Raw genomic sequence first — 18,289 nt, forward strand, 5'->3', positions numbered from 1 at the left:
TGCATTTTAGTTACCAAATCCACTGTCTGCTCTACTGCAAAAAATTGATGTTTTACCAAAACCACGGACTTTGTAGTATTAATCCCACTGCAAAGTATGTTTCCATTCACTCGGCCTGTAAATAGGTCCTAGACTACCACTTATATTTTGCTCTCATACTTCACCAGGGATTTCTCAGTTATGATTTAACCAGTGTTGTATAAAGTACTCAAATTCCATACATGAGTAAAAGTACAGATACGTTACTGGAAAATTACTCAAGTAAAAGTAAAAGTCACCTTTTAGAATATTACTTATGTACAAGTATTAAAGTATCTGATCTTTACTGTACTTAAGTATCAAAAGTAATTTTCTGATATTAAATGTACTTAAGTATTGAAAGTAAAAGTAAAAAGTGAAAAAAAAAAAAAGAGTAAATGCTGTTAATAAAAAAGCAAAGGGTCAGAAGTTTATTCAGACTAAAATGAGCAAACTTATAAACATGGGCTGATTTGAACCCCACTCCCTACTCAAGTCATCGACAAAGACAAACACATAGGCTACTGTATGTCTGCAAAAGCTGCTTGCAGCTATAGATAGCGATCTACACTTTTGCTAGGTGGTAACTAACTATCGTAGCCCGACCTATTATCCCGCACGACCTATTATCCCGCAAGCGCTGGTACACGTTACTTAATATTGATTTCGGTGTCATCCAGGATCGCGGATTTCGGAAAACTTAAGTCCCTGCCCAAAAAGGGTATTTAAATTAGCTTTGTAGCAAAAATTGCACATATACAGCGTATTGAAGTGTATAAGATAGTGTTGTAATACTGCGTGTACAAACCAGCCTGATACAAATAGTAGAATTTTGATTTCGCGACGTTCGGTGTAAATTCTTTTTCTTGTTGAGCTTGATTCCCAACGGCATTTTACATCAATGCGGGATAATAGGTCGTCGCCAACTTTGTTGCCATTTCGCGACTGTACAAAACAAATCGGAAAATACGTTAAGAAATGTTCCTGCTGAGAGTCAAACAAGACTTTGTGCATGTTCTACACACCTGTCACTTCTGAAATATGTAAGGTTGATTCATTAAACCATATTTATATTGATAAAAACATATTTGTTAAGCGGATATTTTGGTGGCCCGCGGGATAATAGGTCGCGTTACTATATCTAGTTAAGATAAAATCCACAAACAGTTATGGTTGATGTCAACTGGTATTATTACCACTTCTAGTATATAACTAGTCTCTTCAACAAATGTGTTAATGTTACAATCAAAATGTTGACGTCAAAATGTTAATGTTACCGTCTGGAATTGCAGCTGATTGACACCTGTATGCTATTGCTTTGATTATTGTTGTATCCCCTTCGTTGTTGATCTTAATGTTTGTGATATGTTCTTCCACTGCATATTGCAGTCCATTTTGCCTTGATCTGGAGGATATCGCGGATATATTACTCCAAAAAGAATCACTGACACTGACAGATATAGCGCGGCTTGTCCTCGTCGTAGCTATGCTTTTGGGTACAGACCTCGGAGTTTTGTCTGACGTAGCAACGGTAACTAAGGGGGCTTTTGCAAACGGTAAAAATCGCATTAACGTGCGCTAGGACAGCTGATTCGCCAAACCTGCTTGGAGTCTGTTCTACCACAGTCCCCGACTTTGGTCTCATCACTCTCATGATTATTATTTTTTCTAAAGATGATTCGATTTTGTAACGAGTAACGAAGGTTTCAGGGGAAATGTATCGGAGTAAAAGTATCAGTTTTCTTTGCAAAATGTAGCAAAGTAAAGTAAAAGTCATCAGAAATATAACTAGTAAAGTAAAGTACAGATATCCAAAAAAAACTACTTAAGTACAGTAACGAAGTATTTCTACTTCGTTACTATACAACACTGGATTTAACCATTCAATTTCGTAATGTTAAACAGTCCCCCATATTCAGAGGCAGATTATTTACGCACCACCTTCCTCTGAAGATGCTTCCCGTGCCCCAAAAGGCAGAGAAATATATTAGATCAGGCACATGGTTACTAAAGGCACAAGGTATTTAAGAGCATTTGTTTTGTTTGTTTGTGAGCTATGACCTCTGATACGAGCTATCTGTCTACTCTGAACCACTGAGCCAAAGAACAATAGTCTCGTCCTCTCAATTTTTTTTTTATTTGTTGGAAATATGCCTTGTTTGTGTTCATGGACATGATCATGTGTGTGTTTATGTGTGTGTGTGTGTGTGTGTGTGTGTGTGTGTGTGTGTGTGTGTGTGTGTGTGTGTGTGTGTGTGTGTGCTTGTGTGTGTGTGTGTGTGTGTGTGTGTGTGTGTGTGTGTGTGTGTGTGTGTGTGTGTGTGTGTGTGTGTATGTGTGTGTTACTGTGTGTGTGTGTGTGTGTGGGAGGGAGGGCATTAAATGGCAAGATAGAAAGACTCCCTACTGATGCAAGAGTCAGTTGGAGGTGATATAGCCTCAGGGTGTGCCAGAGGCTGACTGTGTGTGTGTGTGTGTGTGTGTGTGTGTGTGTGTGTGTGTGTGTGTGTGTGTGTGTGTGTGTGTGTGAGTGTGAGTGTGAGTGTGTGGGTTGTGTCGTTTCACTGAAAGATGCAATAGATAGATGACTTTCTGCTGTTCAATCAATTTGATTCGGAGGCAATTATCAGCTCAGTAGGACAAACAGCATTTCCATATAGGATTAGACTAATGCAGATTGCCCTTATCGCTGTGCATCACACTCTGAAGAATCATTAAAAACATTGAATATTAGGAAATCAATGAGTTTTGATGATTCAGTTGCACTTTCCCATGACTCTCTTCTTGTTTTGAAATAGCTTGTGTGCTTTTTTTTTTTTTTTAAATACGATAGGTGCTCCTGTTGCAAAAAAAATGTATTCTCCTAGATTGGATTGATATGCTGCCAAGATAACCTAATAAAGGTGGATTGTGTTTGTCTTAGTGATTATTGTGTTTCAATCTTATGTGTTATCTGTGTATCTATGTCGTGTGTGTGTTTGTTGTGTGTGTGTGTGTGTGTGTGTGAGAGAAAAAGAGAAAGACACAGAGAGAGTCTTGAATTATAAAGGGTTTTTTTTTTTAAACTGTTGCATTTCAGTTTGAGTGTGAATTGGCTTGCATCTCTGGCAGCCATTGAAACAGAATTGCGTGGTGCTTATCTGCCTGTGGCTGTTTCCCAGATGCCTTTGAGGCTTTCATAATCTTCTCAATCCGCCATGAGATCCGGCGCATAGACCTGCACCACCGTGACTATAGCCTGCTGGTGCCGGGCCTGAGGAACACCATCGCCCTGGACTTCCACTTCAACCAGAGCCTGCTCTACTGGACCGACGTGGTGGAGGACAAGATCTACAGAGGGAAATTATCAGATGCCGGAGGTAGAGCTTCTCACCGACACACACACACAAACTCACATAGACACACACATACACAACTGCTGACAAAAACACTCCACAACCAAAATTGAAAAACCTGATCTGCTTTTTCTCTCCTTGTGGACATTCGAGACACACTTACTCACACACACACACACTCCACACACACACACACACACACACACACACACACACATACCAGAGCAGAGACAAATGCTGCGTTTATCCTGAAAGTTATTATGTTTTCATAAGGCCGATATTGATGTTTCTCGCGTGACTGCTCCTTGTATACTTTGGGCTGCTCTACACATGAAGTGAGATGGATGGCCCTCACACTGTTAGTCTGGAGCTTGGGAGCTGCTTCTTCTCCTAATATCTCAGCGCTTGGGAACTGCCTCTTCTCCTAATATCTCAGAGCTTGGAAGTTGCCTCTTCTCCTAATATCTCAGAGCTTGGAAGTTGCCTCTTCTCCTAATATCTCAGAGCTTGGGAGCTGCCTCTTCTCCAAATATCTCAGAGCTTGGAAGTTGCCTCTTCTCCTAATATCTCAGAGCTTGGGAGCTGCCTCTTCTCCTAATATCTCAGAGGTTGCTGTGGGAAGCTAGCCTGGTGACACCAGCCTACGTATTTCCGCCTGAATTGATTTCAAGACGGAAAGAAATGGAGTCACAGGCTGGTAATGGCCAGGCTAGTGGGAAGCATGCATAATGGCAAACAGCTGGTTGAAATAGAGAGAGAAGGGGAGTGGTCAATGTTTAATAGAACTTCAGGGGCAGTGAGGCCTCCCCTTTATCTGTCAGTTTAGTCTCTTCAAGGGCTTTGGTGTGTTCAGCTCTCAATTTTTGGAGAGACAGCTCAGGTAGCATCTTACTTGCTCGGAGATGGATAGAGATTAAACTCCTGTAACATTGTACATGCTCAGAGATGGGTAGAGATTAAACTCAGGTAACATTTTATATGCTCAGAGATGGGTAGAGATTAAACTCAGGTAACATTTTATATGCTCAGAGATGGGAAGAGATTAAGCGGGCCCTGTAAAACACTGTGTCAGAGTTATATGTATCAAGTTTAGTACCGTTCGGTGTAAGTCACTGTGTCGAAGTTAAATGTGTCAGGCTTAGTATCGTTTGGTGTAAGACACTGTGTCGAAGTTATATGTGTCAAGCTTAGTACCGTTCGCTGTAAGACACTGTGTTCGAATTATACATATGAAGCTTAGTACCGTTCGGTGTAAGACACTGTGTCGAAGTTGTGTCAAGCTTAGTACCGTTCGGTGTAAGACACTGTGTTCGAATTATACATATGAAGCTTAGTACCGTTCGGTGTAAGACACTGTGTCGAAGTTGTGTCAAGCTTAGTACCGTTCGGTGTAAGACACTGTGTCCGAATTATACATATCAAGCTTAGTACCGTTCGGTGTAAGACACTGTGTCGGAGTTATACATATCAAGCTTAGTAGCGTTCTGTGTAAGACACTGTGTCGATGTTATATGTATCAAGATTAGTACCGTTCAGTGTAAGACACTGTGTCTGAGTTATATGTGTCAGGCTTAGTACTGTTGCCTCAGTGGTAATTCTTTCTGCAATTGCTTGCCCCTGTGGGGTATTTCTCAGGGGTAATTGGGGTGGAAGTGGTGGTGCAGCATGGCCTGGCTACCCCAGAGGGTCTGGCAGTGGACTGGGTGGCAGGGAACCTGTACTGGATCGACAGCAACCTGGACCAGATTGAGGTGGCCAAGCTGGACGGAGACATGAGAAGCACCCTCATCGCAGGGGGCATGGAGCATCCGCGAGCCATCGCCCTGGACCCAGGCCATGGGTGGGTGTGTGTGTGTGTGTGTGTGTGTGTGTGTGTGTGTGTGGACCCAGGCCATGGGTGGGTGTGTGTGTGCATGTGTACATGTGTGTGTGTGTGGACCCAGGCCGTGTGTGTGTGTGTGTGTGTGTGTGTGTGTGTGTGTGTGTGTGTGTGTGTGTGCGTGTGTGTGTGTGTGCATGTGTATGTGCCGACCCAGACCATCGATGGGTGTGTGTGTGTGTTTGTGTGTGTGTGTGTGTCGACCCAGACTGTGTGTGTGTGTGTGTGTGTGTGTGTGTGTGTGTGTGTGTGTGTGTGTGTGTGTGTGTGTGTACTATGGGTGGACCCAAGCCGTGTGTCTATGTGTGTTTGTAAACAATCTGATATATTTTCAGCAACCATATCGTTCCCCTTAAACCCCTTATCACATGTGTTAGTCTTATCCATTCTAGTTTGGGGTGCCTGAATGTTCAGCTGAACGTTCACGTGGGGACTGTTTTGTGTTCAGTGTCCTCTTCTGGACAGACTGGGACGCCACGTTTCCCCGCATCGAGGGCGCGTCCATGAGTGGCGTGGGCCGCCACGTGGTCTTCAAGGACATGGAGATGGGAGCCTGGCCCAACGGCCTCACGCTGGACCACATGGAGAAGAGGGTGGTCTGGACAGATGCGCGGTGAGGACGCAGCCTCGCTAAGAGCTAGTACCTGAATATTTCATGGAGAAACACCTGTAAAACAAAGTGTGGGAAACAATAGAGGAAGGACAGGAAGAGTGGATGCCCAGACATTTTGCGGCTAGGAGGTCCCACATGCAATTGGTCTTAGTCAGGCCAGCGAGTAAATAATTTAGGGGGTAGTAAAAAAGTAATGCTGGAAATGAACTGGGAGAGGCACAGTGATTGATGCATTTGCTACAGTGTGTGGGATAAAGGGTGGTTTAGGTCAGCCATGTTTGTTAGAAGCTGTGTTAGTGCTAGTGGTGTTGAAGTTGCAGCCGAGGAGGCTCCAGATGGAATATTGATACTGATTGAGAAATAAATTGATACTCACGATGTGCAAGGCAAGGGTGATGAATGACACAGAAGAAATAATTGTATTGATCCGACATTGAGTTTTGTTTTCTGCATTCTGCGTCTGTCAAAGAATTCTCCTTCTCTCTCTCCTTCTGCCTCTCTATCTCTCTCTCTCTTTTTTTTCTCCCACCCCCTCTCCCTCTCTTTCTTTCTTTCTTTCTTTCTTTCTTTGGCTCTCCTTCTCTCTTGCTCTGAAGTCTGGTTATTAACAGAAATCGATATCTTCATCTCGCCTACTAATGCACGGGCACTCAGCCATTTTGAAAATGTTTTTCCGCCTCGTGAATATCTGTGAGGGAGCGAGCGAATGACTTCTTTGAGCATCTCTGTCTTAATGGAGGTGCTTGACTGACAGAAGAAGGCCTGAAAGCAAAGCTATAGGCTGCGCCACTTTTCGCAAATATAATCAGCCTGATATTCCTCTCTCCCTCCCTCTCTCCCTCCCTCTTTTTCTCCCTCCCTCTCTCTCTATTTCTCCCCCCCTCTCTCTGTCTTTCTCCCTGTCTCTCTCCCAACCTCTCTGTCTCTTTTTCCCTCTCTCTCTCCCCCCGTGGCTCCCTCTCTTTTTCCATCTGTTCTCTCTTCCTTTTTCCCCATAGCTCTGATGCCATCTACTCTGCCCTCTACGATGGCAGCGGACTTATTGAGATCCTCAAGGGGCACGAGTACCTGTCGCATCCCTTTGCTGTGAGCCTGTTTGGGGGCAATGTGTATTGGACAGACTGGAGAACCAACACGCTGACCAGGGCCAACAAATGGACTGGGGCCAATGTGACAGTGATCCAGAAAACAAGTGCCCAGCCTTTCGACCTGCAGATATTTCACCCAAGCCGCCAGCCGCAAGGTACGTGAGCCTCTGCCACTGTATATAGACAGGCCATGAAGAATAGTCGCTCTTTTAGGCCATACAGATAATTACACAGTCTCCCTGATAAATTAGTTATGGATTAATCTCAATCTCATTAAGACAACCCAGCAGATGTTGTTGAAGAGGATTCTGTGTGCTCTGCCTTTGATAATAGGATAAAAAAAAAAAATCTTCTCTATACAACACACCATGAAGCTTCACCCATGGCCACAGTAACAGTAGGTTTCTGTAAGCATTACTAGGCTAAAGGTAACATGTTTCTGTAAGCATTGCTAGGCTAATGGTAACAGGTTCAGTATGTTTCTGTAAGCATTGCTATGCTAAAGTTAACAGGTTTCTGTAAGCATTGCTAGGCTAATGGTAACATGTTTCTCTAAGCATTGCTACGCTTTTGCTAACATGTTTCTGTAAGCATTGCTAGGCTAATGCTAACAGGTTTTAGAAATAGTGGTGATTCTTGTGAGGTGAACCTCGAAATCTTGAAAAGGTCATGTCATTTTAAAGTCCGATTTTCCAGGCTTGGAAAAGTAATGAAATTTAGCAAATTCATTACTGTAAAATAAAAGTTTAGGAAAAGTCATGTAATTTCATTTTGTCCTATGTAGGTCTAATCAAATCATGTTACTTTTCCATGGATAATGTTTTGTTTCAAACAATCAGAATATGGATTGAAATGGTTGTTGTCTAAATTTCGTTCGATATTAAGGCCTGCCATGTGGATTAAAGTACGCAAAGTTTTGTACTTGAAAGTTGTGAAGGGCCAGGGAAATTTCATAAAGGATGCTTGACAAGTCATGGAAAAGTTTGTTTGTTGATGTGGGTTTTGAAAGGAGACGGCGACCTTCACCTGAAAACCTTGCAATGTGTGTCTTTGCCAAATAAAAAATAATGCATCTCTGTCCTTTATAGCAATCTCTAGTTTTTACTTTTACTTTTATTATTTATTATTTTAACATTTATAATTTATTCATTTTATCATTGTATTGTATAGCTCCTCAGAATGCTGCAGTAAGTTCCATTGAATTGAATTGGCCATTCCAACATGTGAAGGTCCGATATATCTTGATAATGACTGCAGGTCCGCTACCATTGACATTTGGTTTTGTCTACAAGTAGCCTGCAAGTAGTCCATTACGTAAAGGAAATCCATTACAGGCAAAAGTCAGGAAGTAATAAGTTGCTATGCAACACCTGAAACTTTAAAGTTCCACTTCAGTGAAGAACTAGCAATACATATGTATGGAGGTCCGTGTGGAGCAATAACAACATTGGATGCATTGGATAGGCTTGGATACATCTAGATGTAAAGAATAGATGTAAAATAAATATTATAGAGCATAGAGCAAACATTGGTGTATATTTTGCTCTTTATACCCTAGGCAAAAATCAATGTTTCTGAACTGTGTATGTTAATTATCTATGGAGATACGTTGAGAAACCTTTCACTTTTGGCTCCTCTCTCATCTCACGGCTGTATTTCATGTAAATAGCCTCTAATTGCTTTAATGGAATCAGTTTACCTTTCCTGGCCCAGCCTGAGAATAAATTGCCAAAAAGCCCAATAAATAAGGGGGCCTATGATGGAGCTCCAAGCTGTATTCCCTGGGACGCAGAAAAACCAGCTGCTGGAGAAAAGAAAGGAGAAGGTTTTTTATCACAAGATTTATTTTGGCCTGTTTTAGTCGATGTGTGTAATTACTTTGTTAATCGTGTTAAAAGGTTTTTGTTAAAGTGATGAGGAGAGAGCTAAAAGCAGGCCTGGCATCGACTTCTGACGGACGGCACCTCTGCAGACATGGCCTCCTAAGGAACACACTTTACATGGCCGATCATAACACACACTTTACATGGCCGATCAGAACACACACTTTACACGGCCGCTTCAGAACACACACTTTACATGGCCGCCTCAGAACACACACTTTACATGGCCGCCTCATAACACACACTTTACATGGCCGCCTCACAACACACACTTTACACGGCCGCTTCAGAACACACACTTTACATGGCCGCCTCAGAACACACACTTTACATGGCCGCCTCAGAACACACACTTTACACGGCCGCTTCAGAACACACACTTTACACGGCCGCCTCAGAACACACACTTTACATGGCCGCCTCAGAACACACACTTTACATGGTCGCCTCAGAACACACACTTTACATGGCCGCCTCAGAACACACTTTACATGGCCGCTTCAGAACACACACTTTACATGGCCGCCTCATAACACACACTTTACATGGCCGCCTCAGAACACACTTTACATGGCCGCCTCAGAACACACACTTTACATGGCCGCCTCACAACACACACTTTACACGGCCGCTTCAGAACACACACTTAACATGGTCCCCTCTTTAAACACACCTTACATAGCCGCCTCAGAGGGCTTTGTAAAAGCTGCCACTGTGCTATAAAACAGACAGATCTTCTCCAGTGCACAGGTCTGCAGTATGAATACACACATTGACACTACATACAGGACAATACAAGCCCAAAGGATTTAGGCAGATAACTGATGAAGAATACCCTTGACACTTACAATGTAGAGCATGAAGTCGCCTTTTGAAACTGTCAGAGATATGCTGTTGATACAGTCTATAGTTTTGCCAGACATATTTGAAGCCAAAAGACAAGATGGCAAATTTGATCAGCCAGACAGTGAAGAAAATATTATTTAACAGGAAGGATTAACAAACATCATAAGGATCCAAGAAGGATCAACAAAAACAGCAGGAACTGATAGCGGAGCTCTATCAGGAACTGATGGTGGAGTTCTAGCAGGAACTGATGGTGGAGTTCTAGCAGGAACTGATGGTGGAGTTCTAGCAGGAACTGATGGTGGAGTTCTAGCAGGGACTGATGGTGGGGTTTTAGCAATACACGTCATTTGCACATTACATAAGGCCAACGTGGCTGGTCTTTTAGTGTGTCTGTATGGCTCCTGTCACCTGTCTTAACCGCTCTTTAAAATAAAACCAGAAACTGAACCACTTGATATGACAAAGCAATGAATGTGTACTCCAGGTAGATAAAGAGGGAACCGATTGAGAAAGCTTCTCATGTTCCAGGATAGTCCTTTCTTATCACTTGTTATTGTTCTTGTTTGAGAACCGTGTGATAGTAAAGCCATGGAGTCTGGGCCAAAGAGTTCTTTGGGGGTTTGTGCTGATACTTATGTGAGCAGCAAGCTTTTGTCTTAAACTTCATGTTGAATCATCACTGGTTTTTGTTTTTCTTTCCCTTTGTCTTTGTCCCCCCTCCTTCGGCTGACCTATCTGTTCCCTCGCAGTGTTTGCGTTTTAGAAGCCATGTTTCAGTCTTGTTTAATTTCCCTCTACCGGCGGACCTGCCATCTCTGTGTTTGTTTAGAGAGTTGTTCAGAGTCACTGCAGAGGCACATCAGAACTGTTTAAGCAGACATGTTTCAGGAGGGAAAGAAAGACATGTTTCAGGAGGGAAAGATAGACATGTTTCAGGAGGGAAAGATAGACATGTTTCAGGAGGGAAAGATAGACATGTTTCAGGAGGGAAAGATAGACATGTTTCAGGAGGGAAAGATAGACATGTTTCAGGAGGGAAAGATAGACATGTTTCAGGAGGGAAAGATAGACATGTTTCATGAGGGAAAGAAAGACATGTTTCAGGAGGGAAAGATAGACATGTTTCAGGAGGGAAAGAAAGACATGTTTCATGAGGGAAAGAAAGACATGTTTCAGGAGGGAAAGATAGACATGTTTCATGAGGGAAAGAAAGACATGTTTCAGGAGGGAAAGAAAGACATGTTTCAGAAAGGGAAAGGATGCTGAAGGTCAATAAACCAGATGAAATATGGAGCGCAGATGTTTTGAAATGATTTCCAATTTAACCCAGGGACCTTTGATTTTCTCAAGTAGTGTTTCCACAAACAGTTCAGGGTCTACACCGCAGAACCGGTCTGTTGTCCATGGGAGAACTGGAACCGAAAGAACAGTGCCTGAAGATTGTGTTTAAAAGTACTGAGTATTGACTTGCTGCATACTGCAACCCACATGAAAATTCTGAGGTCTAAGTTCAACAAAATGAAGCAGCTTCACGCAGTGCTGTCATACTATCTTTAACTAAACCCTCTTTTCCTTGAATTGCAATATTCTGCATTAAGAGAGGATAAACAGGGTAAACTCCTGTTTATCTCATAGTGGTAATGACCTGAGATTAATTTGAGAGTTTCTTTGCTGACGACTTCTTTATTGATTTTTTCACACAAGAAAACTACACAAGCAATCCTTTCAATACATTTTAAGTGTAGGGAAAGCGTAATTAGTAACAAGTATCTGCACTTGGCACCATGCTAACACATCATAATACCATGTTTTTTGTTAAAGATTTATTTTAAGGGCTTTTTGTCTTTAATCAGATAGGATAGTGAAGGTTTTGACAGGAAATGGTGGGGAATGGGATCAGAAGATGACCGCAGGTCGGATTCGAACCCAAGTCCCCGTGGGCGTTCAAGTCCGTTTATGGTCGGGGCTGCTGCTTGCGCCACAGCAACCCCATAATACCATGTTTAAAGAGTTTCTTTTGTTGTTGTGTTTACTTTCTTCAGCTTCAAACCCCTGCAGAGCGAACGGTGGCAGGGGACGCTGTTCCCACCTGTGTCTACTCAACTCCAACCGCACAGCCTCCTGCTCCTGCCCCCACCTCATGAAGCTGTCCACAGACAACACGTCCTGCTTGTGTGAGTATGCAGCATGAGGTAGTCTGGCTTTGATTTAACACTAGAGAGATAGAGAGAGAGAGAGAGAGAGAGAGAGAGAGAGAGAGAGAGAGAGTAAGAGAGAGAGAGAGAAGAATGGCAGAGAAATGAAGAGCAAGAGAGAGAGAGAGAATGGCAGAGAAATAAAGAGCGAGAGAAAGACAGAGATGGGGAGAGAGAGACTGAGAGAGAGAGAGAAGACATGTTTTGTTATTTTGTAATTATATTGTCATGTTGTTAGGTTATCATTCTGACTGGGAAGAGAGGGTAACAGAGACATCCATTGAGGTAATTCTGATGTGGAATGGAGAAAAATATTACTCCATAAGGACGCTAGCTCTATTGGTTATTTAAAAGCATATCAGCCTTTGAGTTTGATATTTCTTTTGAGACGCTCACCTCACTGAACCCTGCAGATAACAAGCGTAAGCTTATCTAATACGTCCTGGGGCCATGTAAGGGGCTGCTCTCTTTTGATGTCTTTGTCAGGCCTTAAAAACAGTTGGCCTGCTGTTCAACTGTCAAGCAAACATACTGGCTTCAAAAATATTGAAAGGATTTCATTTTTTATTATTAATTTATATTCTTTCCACAGCGCTGAAGAGGTTTCTGTTGTACGCGCGGCGTTCGGAGATCCGCGGAGTCGACATTGACAACCCTTACTTCAACATAATCACCGCCCTAACAGTGCCTGACATTGATGACGTCACAGTGGTGGATTACGACTCGGCGGAGGAGCGAATCTATTGGACGGATGTAAAAACTCGCACCATAAAGCGTGCATTCATCAACGGCACAATGATTGAGACCGTCATATCTGGAGGTAGGCATCACGCTCTGCCATGATGCAAAACATTAATATTGTCTTATCTGTCACATCTCGGCTGGTACCTTTCGTAGGCCTATCAGCAAGGAACATGAGGCGTGGTGATAGATAGTCGATATTAGCTTATGCAGTGGGTGGAGGATGTGATGGATTGTAATAAAAAAAGATTGCAATCTATTGATATCCCAAGGGAAGAAATATTATTGATTTGTTGCGCTGATGAAGATGAAGTGAATGTTTATACACACAGACAGGAACATGCTTTTAGTTGAGATGAAACACATGTTTGTGTGTGTGCCTCATAAGCGATGTGGAATGTTTTGACTGTGTTGCAGATCTGTTCAATGTGAGAGGCCTTGCGTTGGACTGGCTGTCCAGGAACATGTACTGGCTGAGCTCGGAGAATGACGAGACCCAGATCAATGTGGCCCGCTTGGATGGTTCACTGAAGACCTCTGTTGTCCACGGAATTGACAAACCCAAGTGTCTAGTGGTGCATCCAGTCAAAGGGTGAGATGACCAACAAGATCGTATTATGTACTTTGTGTACTGTGTCTGTCAATGTGTGTGTGTGTGTGTGTGTGTGTGTGTGTGTGTGTGTGTGTGTGTGTCTGAGAGAGAGAGAGAGAGAGAGAGAGAGAGAGAGAGAGAGAGAGTGCATTCTGTCGTGAAACATGAACTGAAAGATCAGCGCTCAGTTGTGTTATTAGCATTAACATAACTATGCTAATTAACTGATCCAGTTCCAGCAGCAGAGTAACTTTTAATCTATTTACTTATGAAGTAGAGGTTGGAAAATAGCTTGCGTGTCATTTGCCTCTATAAATAGAGAGCAAACATCATCCCATAACATGACAGTGTTACGCTTTACACTATGTGGATTAGTAGTGTTGTGTTTTTTTTAATGTTATAATCGGTGCATATTTGCATAATTGACAGTGATGTCCCAACACTGATGGGAGCCTTGGGCTTCTCTATTCCTGGTCTGCTCTGCGCTGTGCTGCACAGGGGCGGGCGGGCAGGTCGGCAGGCAGACGTTATGGGATGTGATTTACAGTGCTCCGCCGCGTTGTTTCTGCATCTGTCATCCCACTTTATTCCCCGTCTCTTAAGTCCTTCCTGAAAGTTGGCTGTCAGAATTGTTTATAGGCGGCAGGAGAGACATCAGGCAGGGCTGACAGCTTCATTCAGCAGATTTCTAGCCGTCGGTGAGCCGCCAGAGATGGAAAGGCTTGTTTTGCCCCGATCCGCCTCCGGTGAACGTGTTAGCGCCTTAACAGCGGGGTGGAGCAGTGCACTCATGACCCGATTAATCACTCTTCAACAAAAATTAGTTTTTGTGTGTGTGTGTGTGTGTGTGTGTATGTGTGTGTGTGTGTGTGTGTGTGTCTTTTCTGTGCAGGAAGATATATTGGACTGATGGAAACACGATAAACATGGCAAACATGGACGGAAGCAACAGCAAGATCCTTCATCAGAATCAAAAAGAGCCAGTTGGTAAACAATTTTTTATTAAATACCATTTATGTATTTTTTTTTTCTTGTATTTTTTTGGCACGCATCCAAAACGCTTAAGAAAAACTCTTATTGTAAGGAGCACAGATTTTGTTTTCCTCTAACAGATCGCAGAAACACAAAGTCTTATCTCTTAGGGTTCTTACCAATTATAGATGGCCTGATTCTGAGGTCCAGACAGAAGGCCAAGGTCAAATGTACAGCTTCTTTAAAATCATGTTCTTCTCCCTCCACACTGCCCATATACATACACGACTTAAATACATAAGATATGATAGACCACGTGTTATGACAGGGAGCCCTTTAGAACTAATGGCAGTTGGGATCTTTGAATGTGAAATATGTGTGTGAAAAACGTTGACCTCCTCTAGGTCACCAGTGCTAGAAATAAACTCAGTTCCCAGTGGGAGAGGGATCAGAAAATAACCCGACACACATTCGGTGCAGCAAGACGAAAGTCACTTTGCCTCAGATGAAATATATCAACATTGTCGCTCAGTCAAAACCCCCACCCCCCTCTCCACAACCTCCCTTGGAAATTGTTTTAAAGTGTGACAAGGTCACATCAAGCCTAATAATATCCACACTTTAAAATATTTTTAATCGTGTAAGATTAATGTATTTTTCCCCCCTTCACTATGACAGTTCTTGACAAGTAATATGTTTTCCTGTGATGTATCACTACTGTCTTGTGTACTGGGAAATAGCCTCCTCTTCCTCCTCCTCCTCCTCCTCCACTGTGCAGGCCTGTCCATAGACTTCCCAGACGGTAAGCTCTACTGGATCAGTTCAGGGAATGGCACCATCAACCGCTGCAACCTCGATGGAGGCAGCCTGGAGGTGATCGAGGCCATGAAGAAAGAGTTAATGAAAGCCACAGCACTGGCTGTTATGGGTGAGTGTCTGTGTGGGTGTGTGTTTGAGTGTATGTGTGTTACGTGTGTGTGTGCGCATGCCTTTGCTTGGGTGATGGGTGTATGGGATGCATCAGTGTGTGTGTTTGTGTGTATGTGTAATTATGTGTGTGTGCACGCCTTTGCTTGGGTGATGGGTGTATTGGATGTGTCAGTGTGTGTGTGTGTTTGTGTGTATGTGTAATTATGTGTGTGTGCACGCCTTTGCTTGGGTGATGGGTGTATTGGATGTGTCAATGTGTGTGTTTGTGTGTATGTGTAATAATGTGTGTGCACACGCCTGTGTTTGGGTGATGGGTGTATGGGACGTGTGTGTGTGTGTGATGCTCAGTATTGATTGAGTGTGAAGTGGGGAGATGTATTGCTGCCAGTGAAGTGGCCCCTGAATAAAGCTATATAAGCAGTGAGCCACTGGCCGCCCAGCCCCTCGCCTCATTGAGCACAGCACCACGGTGTAGGTGGGGAGGGCAACCGGTCATGTCTGACAGAGCCTGTGATTTAAACACACACTCACTGAACTCACTGTTTGTTCTGTTTAATTGATTAGATATGCAACGGACACAAACCACTTGATGAAATTGCATGATGATTCACGCATAATCTATATATATTATATATATTAGTGCTGTCAAACAATTAAAATATTTAACTGCAATTAATTGCATTTATGTCGTTGTTAACTCAAAATTAAACGCGATTAATCGCACATTTTTATCTATTACATTTTTTTTCATCATTTTTGTATTTTATTTTAATGCTCTTGTCAACATGGAAAAGTGGCTAGCTTGCTTTATGCAAATGTTTTATTTTATTGAAAAACAACATTGCCAAACACGGCGGTACAAAATCATCAATTATAAAGTGCACATTTCAGGTAAACTAGGACTCTAAAAGTAAAATGTCCATTCAAATCTTTTTATCATCCATTTCACTGCGTCATGCCCACCATTCAAAAAAAAATGTACGCCGTTAAAATGGGTTTGCGTTAACAACGTTAATAACGCGTTTAACTGACAGCACTAATATACTGTGTATATATATATCTATATATATATATAGATCATTATTTTATAACTGTGTATGTTTGGATCAAGATCATTTTAATTATTATTTTCTGTGTCTTTTCTGCTTTTGTTCTCTGTCTTCGCACTCTGTGTATGTAATTCAATCTTCAAAATGAACAGTACAATCTGGAGTGCTTCCCCTTTGTTGAATACAAATGACTTTGACACCTGCAAGTTTTCCCACTCTTTTAAATTGTCTTTTTTTCCACTCTCTGAATAATGTGTCTAGTCTCGGCTCCATCATTCTTAGCTGTTCTGCAGATAGGGCTTGAAATGCAGCTCTTTGTCAGCCAGCATCACTTTGATGTCCCATTGCTCAAGTCCCTCTCCATAACACATGTTCAGGAAGTCTTGGAGACTGCTCGTGTGCTTGTCTCTCGTTTCTAAGTGGTGCTCTGGCACCAAACCTCTGTGCTGAATTTTCTCTGATATGTTTCTGTCTGATTGAGTTTAGCACCATCCATCTGAAATCTCTCTGTAGCACTTGTGGTCTTGATGGAGGGGAAGTGTGTGTGCTGTCATAGTAACAGCAAAAATGAAAGCGGAGCACTGAATGTGTGCTAATTTTGGTGAGGTGTACTAGCACGAAGCAGACAGTTGAGAGGAGGATTAAGTGATGGACTAATGACCCGGAATTTGTCCACTTTTGTCCTGAAGTTCTTATCACCCACCGTCCCCAATCCCCCCCACCAACATATGCCTTTCTGTTCATTAGCCTGACTTTTGACTGATTTAAATATCACTACTTTTCTCCGTCCATAATTTGGACCCAAACAACACACATCTCTACCCTATCACATTTGAAATGTGCAAGCTGGACCCTGCAACGCTGACAACAAGAAATCCCTAGATGAGGCCCACCTGTCCCTGTTTCAGGCTTGACGGTAATGCATTGTAGTGTTAGCCAGATGGGACCCGTGAAGCTGTAAAACTCAAGACATCCACTTTGACTCCCAGCATCTGGTTAAAGATTGGAAAAGAAAAAAGATCCCATTCTTCACCTGTCCAATTAAAGACGTTCACTGGAGTGTCTGTGTGAGGAGATGTTTTAAGACGGTCCTATTACAGTCTACCATAACCATGTTATTTAATGTCATGCACAAATGTGAGAAGACGTCTGTGTGTGTGATCCAATCTGCTTAACGATAGCATCTTTAAAATCGCTTTCAGATGGGTTTTGTAAAGATTCCCAAAATACCTTGTCACCTTTCTCATCTGTCTCATAGTCAGTTTGCTTAACTTTATTTCCCCTTTAATATTTCAATATTGATTTGTTAATTAAGTTGTGGCTAATTTGATGATTATTTGTTGTAAATTCCATGCATACTTTAACTGAAATGGGCAGATGCTCTGTGACCTTTGTGTCTTCTTGCCTGCATGCAGTCAGTTATTAATGTATCTGGGGATGTCCCTAATACTAGTGGGGTCTGTAGAGTACCCTTAACATTAGAGCTCACTAATACTAGTGGGGTGTGCAGAGTACCCTTAACATTAGAGCTCACTAATACTAGTGGGGTTTGCAGAGTACCCTTAACATTAGAGCTCACTAATACTAGTGGGGTCTGCAGAGGACCCTTAACATCATTAATCTTGGAGGGCAAGAAGGAGCAGCACAATCATATTGTTTAGGAGGCACATTTGAGGGTCCAGGGTTGAGCTTAATTAACCTTGTTGTGCTCGTCATCCCCCAGAGAAACTGTAAATGTTGGAGGGAGAGGGAAGTGCTTAATTATTGAAGCATCCTCCCAATTTTTCCTTTTGCAATTTACAGTTAAAACTCTGTGTATGCTGTGATGGTCCCAGCTGAGATGGAGGGTTCTGAAAATACAGGCTCTGTCCAGCCCCCCACCCCTCTGTCCCCCTTTGTCCACCTGTCGCTCTTGGGCGTGTAAAGACCCAGTCTATCTCACTAGAAGCCACAACTCTATTAATCTGTTGTATCTTTTTTTCTTGTCAGCCCTCCAATCTTCCTCCTCAATGCACCAACACATGCGCGCACATGGACACACACACACACACACACACACACACACACACACACACACACACACACACACACGCTGCCCATCTTGTGTTGTTCTGTACTCTGTACTCTGCTGATAGCTGTAGTCCA

The 18,289-nt window shown here is 42.7% G+C and overlaps 1 protein-coding gene across 1 annotated transcript in view; it reads left to right on the forward strand.

Moving 5' to 3' along the window:
- The window catches only part of lrp1ba (low density lipoprotein receptor-related protein 1Ba), a gene marked incomplete at both ends in the record, with an annotated part of 268,441 nt that overhangs the window by 112,409 nt on the left and 137,743 nt on the right, over positions 1-18,289 (forward strand). Inside the window, 9 exons of the mRNA XM_080836005.1 lie at positions 3,180-3,377; positions 4,989-5,193; positions 5,681-5,845; positions 6,844-7,088; positions 11,708-11,839; positions 12,453-12,680; positions 13,019-13,193; positions 14,086-14,180; positions 14,944-15,093. Coding sequence (XP_080692131.1) covers positions 3,180-3,377; positions 4,989-5,193; positions 5,681-5,845; positions 6,844-7,088; positions 11,708-11,839; positions 12,453-12,680; positions 13,019-13,193; positions 14,086-14,180; positions 14,944-15,093 — 1,593 coding nt within the window. The remainder of the gene's footprint in view (positions 1-3,179; positions 3,378-4,988; positions 5,194-5,680; positions 5,846-6,843; positions 7,089-11,707; positions 11,840-12,452; positions 12,681-13,018; positions 13,194-14,085; positions 14,181-14,943; positions 15,094-18,289) is intronic.

Source organism: Sprattus sprattus (genome assembly GCF_963457725.1).
Source record: "Sprattus sprattus genome assembly, chromosome: 3".
Classification (NCBI taxonomy): Eukaryota; Metazoa; Chordata; class Actinopteri; order Clupeiformes; family Clupeidae; genus Sprattus; species Sprattus sprattus.